Source organism: Carassius auratus, unplaced genomic scaffold (assembly GCF_003368295.1).
Source record: "Carassius auratus strain Wakin unplaced genomic scaffold, ASM336829v1 scaf_tig00033242, whole genome shotgun sequence".
Lineage (NCBI taxonomy): Eukaryota > Metazoa > Chordata > Actinopteri > Cypriniformes > Cyprinidae > Carassius > Carassius auratus.
In genome coordinates this window covers 252606-256887 of record NW_020526061.1, presented here as the reverse complement: position 1 = coordinate 256887, position 4282 = coordinate 252606, and the positions used below count along the sequence as shown (strand labels likewise).

General features: G+C 36.8%; 1 protein-coding gene across 4 annotated transcripts; it reads right to left on the bottom strand.

Moving 5' to 3' along the window:
- Positions 1 to 288: 288 nt before the first annotated feature.
- On the bottom strand, positions 289 to 4282 carry LOC113081136 (DENN domain-containing protein 1B-like). 4 transcript variants are annotated; one of them, XM_026253172.1, is made up of 9 exons: positions 4131 to 4282; positions 3153 to 3217; positions 2759 to 2802; positions 1528 to 1577; positions 1317 to 1436; positions 1021 to 1090; positions 856 to 936; positions 698 to 772; positions 289 to 450 (listed from the first exon to the last, which is right to left on the bottom strand). In XM_026253172.1, the coding sequence occupies exons 1-9, from the start codon at positions 4145 to 4147 to the stop codon at positions 292 to 294; spliced, it is 681 nt and encodes a 226-aa protein (XP_026108957.1). In that variant the 5' UTR covers positions 4148 to 4282; the 3' UTR covers positions 289 to 291. The 4 variants fall into 4 exon arrangements, with proteins under 4 accessions (XP_026108957.1, XP_026108959.1, XP_026108958.1 ...); XM_026253174.1 differs by lacking the exon at positions 698 to 772; XM_026253173.1 differs by having other exon boundaries at positions 323 to 772.

Genomic DNA, 4282 nt, shown 5'->3' with positions numbered 1-4282 from the left:
GCAGATTTGGCTGCTCAAGAAAACATTCCTGATTATTATTAATCTTAAATATATATATATATATAATATATATATATATATATATATATATATATATATACATATACTAATGATTGTGCTGCTTAATATTTTTTGTGGAAACCTTGATATTAGACTTTTATTTTTTTTTTTTACAATCATGTGACACTAAAGTCTGGAATGATTAAAAAAAACTCTTATTTCATATTGAAATAGTGTTTCACAATATTACCAATTTACTGTATTTTCTGATCAAATCAATCAGAAGCACATTTAAATTTTTTTTTTTTTTTTTTTTTTTTGGACCAGTAGTGTATAAGAACCGAGGATACATGGTGGAGGATACAAACAAAAATGGATGGAAAGAATAGAACTCACACTCTCTGGAATAGAGGGCAGGGCTTTGGGATCTGGTGCGATGAAGTATGGGACCTGATGGGGAGGAAACATTAATCCAGAAAATATCAACTTAAAACCATAAAAGTGAGGCCTTCGAGTGAGTCTGATCTCAAGGTTCCTTTGGTTGAATTCTTTGTTCATATTTTTTATTAAGTTTTAGTTAAGCGTTGTTAGAGATCCAGGGTTAGTTTTGGACACTATGGATAGTATTAGGATTTATTAGAAGCTGGAGTGAAGGTTTAGTCCGGTCGGCTGGTTTTAATGCAGATCGGGGACTCACCCCCTCCGACTCCTCCCCTTTAGGGGCGTGTCCACAGATTCCAGACATATGGCTTCCAATCATTAGCTTCCCTTCCTCAGTGAAGAACACACCAACCTGATTGTGATGTCACACGTGATGTCATAAACGGAACTTCCACTAGCCAATGAGGCACTTACCATCTGCAGCGTGATGGAGCCATTGACCAGAGGCACGGGGTGTTTGTAGAGGGCCGAGAGCAGCTCTTTCATCTCCTTGGTCTGGCAGGGCATTCAAATGAATGAAATGGTATTAGATAAATGACTTTTTTAATGTAGATCATCGGGAGACTGTTAAAATCATACTTGTCCTTTCGTTGAGTAGTCGGCTAGGTTATTCAGAAGTTTGTAGAAGACCTCAAACCAGGGCAAATAACTGTGTTGAGAGAGAAACTGCTCTTTATAGTCATGGCAGATAGTTGGTAAAGAGTTTTTTTGTAGTTACAGCTGACTATTCAAACGTATAAAGTGTACATTTATAATGAGACCTGAAAATTGAAAGAAAATGATTGTGGCCATGAGAAGCAGACTGTGAATAAATAAAGGGGCTTGATCAATGAGAATCAATCATCACTCATTTATTTTGGGGTGTATTTGGAGACCTGAGGATGCACAAGCAGGTCTGAGAGCTGGACGTGAGTCTGCAGAAACCAAAGCGCTGGCATCCTTCCAGATCAGTCAGGACGAATGTGAAGTGCTGCACGGCAACAGTGTCCTTCACCCTGCCAACCACCCGACCAGCATCAGTTAATCAGTTATAAACGGTAAAAAGACTTGAGCTACCATCTTTAATAATGAAAGAATAGTTTTCACCTCTCTATGTCATAAGGGAAGCAGAAGCGAGGCAAGCACTTCAGAGACTCCTGTGTGAGAATAGAAGAAACACCATCAAATACAGTTTCCAAAACAAGGCTTTCACAGCGATACCACTGAAGAATCATTTTCCATTCTATAAAGAACCGTTTGCAGAATGGAAAGTTTCAGTGGATGTTAAATGTTCTTCATGGAATCATCAATGCCAATAAAGAATGTTTTATTTTTAAGAGCATCTGCTGAGAAGTCACCTCAAAATCAATATACCTGCAAATATTCCTTCACAAACCATTTACTTGCATAATGTGAGATATTTCTGAAGTAAAAGGAAAGAAACAAGACTTTACTGGATGATGAAAAGTGGGTATTTAATTCCCGAATGGGAGTTTTGGATTGTGGACACCCTCCAGAGTTTCTCTATTTTAAATCGGTCCTTATTTATTGTTCTAAACTCTTTTATATTTATGTTAATATTTGTTAAACTACTGCTATCACCGTTATACATCAGTTTAGAAAGACTAAAACAATGTCTGTATGTTGTTCCCTGTAATACTATTATTTAACATTAATGCCTAGTGGCCTCAGTGCCATTGCCAGAAAAGCAAAGTTGCTGCAGTAGTGGAAATGGTTATAATGTTTTGATGAAAGATAAAAGGTAATGTATTATTTATAACTTCTCCTTTTTCTTAAAACTTAGCTATTACATTATGAATAGCAGAAGCTATTTATTTTATTTATTTAGGTTATTCAGTTTATTTGTGCATTTGTTTTATTCATGCATTTATTTATGTGAGTATTTATTTGAGAAATGTTTTATTTTTTTATTTTTATTTTTATTTATTTATTTTATTATAATTTTCCCCAATTCTAAAATGTAACTAGTACATTGTGGTAAGCAAAAACTTATTTATTTGTGCATCAATTTGTTAAAGCAACTGATTATTTATAGTGTTTATTTATAGTTGTTGATTTGCAAAAAATAAAAATAAAAATTTCTTAAAAAATGAAAAGTTGTGTTAGTTAGATATATATATATATATATTTTTGTTTCTTTTACTTAATCAAAATAACCCAACTGCAGTTTGATCGAGATTGATCGGAGTGCACAATGAAAAAACATGATTTTTGAAAATGGTTAAAAACTGCGTGATCTGTTTTTGCAAATGAACTCTTCAAATGAAAATCAAATGAAAACAGGAGGAAAGAGCCACAGTGATCCTCGAGTACTAACCTCATCATTAAAGTCTTCAGGGAACTGAAACAGCACGGCAGGATCTACTCACATAGAAAACACACTTGCGTCAAGTCAGTGACACCAGTTCATTTTATCAACTAGAGGATGTGGTTAAAGTCAGGTCAAAGTTAGCCACACAGGGTAACCAGTCCGGCTCAGCCAGACCTCACACAGAACCTGTCAGTCCCATCTCTCTTCAGACTGTCAGAGGGCTTCCTTTCACCCATTAACAGATCACAGCATACTAAATAGTTCCTCTGAATTTTCTCATTCTGATGAGTGGGTATCTGCCCTGATGTGTGGTTTTTGTAGTTCAGCCATGTGACAGGAAGAGCCATTCTCAGAGTGTGTGTTTATTACATCATGGAGTCAGTGTGTGTGTGGTACCCACCTTTATCTCTGGCAATTGGGCATGAAGCTTGAAAGAACCAGTAGAATGTTTTTTCAGGGTTTTCTCTGAGAACAACAAAATCATGAACAAAACAGTCATCATAACAAAACAGCCAAAAAATATTACACTCATCTGATGTGTGAAGCATTAACATTGTAAGAATGACCAGCGACTGAATGCGATCGGCTCTAAATCATTTTCTGCTGCTCTTCGGCGCTTCATTGGTGGAGCAGGATGTGGTTGACTACTAAATTAGAAGCACATCAACAGAACATATTTCCAGTTATGAGCTCGGCCGTCTGTCTAAAATAGAGTTATGCAAATGACACGATCCTAACTGTTCAAATTGAGATTTTGAATTGCAGGTTTTGGCAGATCTGTTGTTTCTCAGAAAAAAAAAAAAAAAAAAAAAAAGAAAAAAAAATTGGACTCCATTTACAATTGAGTTGAGATATCATATTCTTTATTTTTCACTCCCAAGAGATGAGAAACCAATAGATGTAGTGCTGAAGATGGTTACACGTTGATACTCAATATGATTCTCCACACCTGAGTGAACTTGAGAACTGACTTCATACATCTATAATAAATGACCAGAACCCCAGCTGATTCAAACACACTGAGACTGATGGAGAAAAGTGCACTGAGGTGCTTGAGCTGACATTTTTCTAATTCAGTGACATTCAGACTTAAGGCCGTTTTGAGGATGCTATGCATTTTCGCAAGCTGGCTGAAATGAAGCAGGGAGAGATGGTGCTTCTGCGTGGAAAAGTGTGCAAACTCTTCATCTGTTCTCCTGCAGATGTCAACTTAAAACTCCCCAAATGTTGCTGTTTTTGTATGTGAGTTTTTTCATTCAATTGTGACATGATAGAAAGACTCGCATCCGAGAACGACAGAGTGAGGAAGAGGAAGTAAGCAGCAGACCACAAAGTGAGCAAATGGAGAGAAATCGACAGAAAACGGCGAGATTCTTACTTTATCCTGGAGCCCATGATGCACTTGAATGTTAGGGCCCATTCGGTGGTGTTCAGGGCGTCAGCAGACTGAAGTCATTAAATCCTTTATTAACGTGCATCGACACGCACACTTCTGCACACACACATCCTCACATCAAACAGCCAGTTCCG

Excerpts from the sequence above, each read along its gene's own strand:
- LOC113081136 (XM_026253172.1), bottom strand. Across the intron at positions 1,578-2,758 it reads CTGAAGACTTTAATGATGAG|GAGTCTCTGAAGTGCTTGCC; the intron begins GTTAGTACTCGA and ends ATTCTCACACAG. Across the intron at positions 451-697 it reads AAGGGGAGGAGTCGGAGGGG|GTCCCATACTTCATCGCACC; the intron begins GTGAGTCCCCGA and ends CCTCCCCATCAG.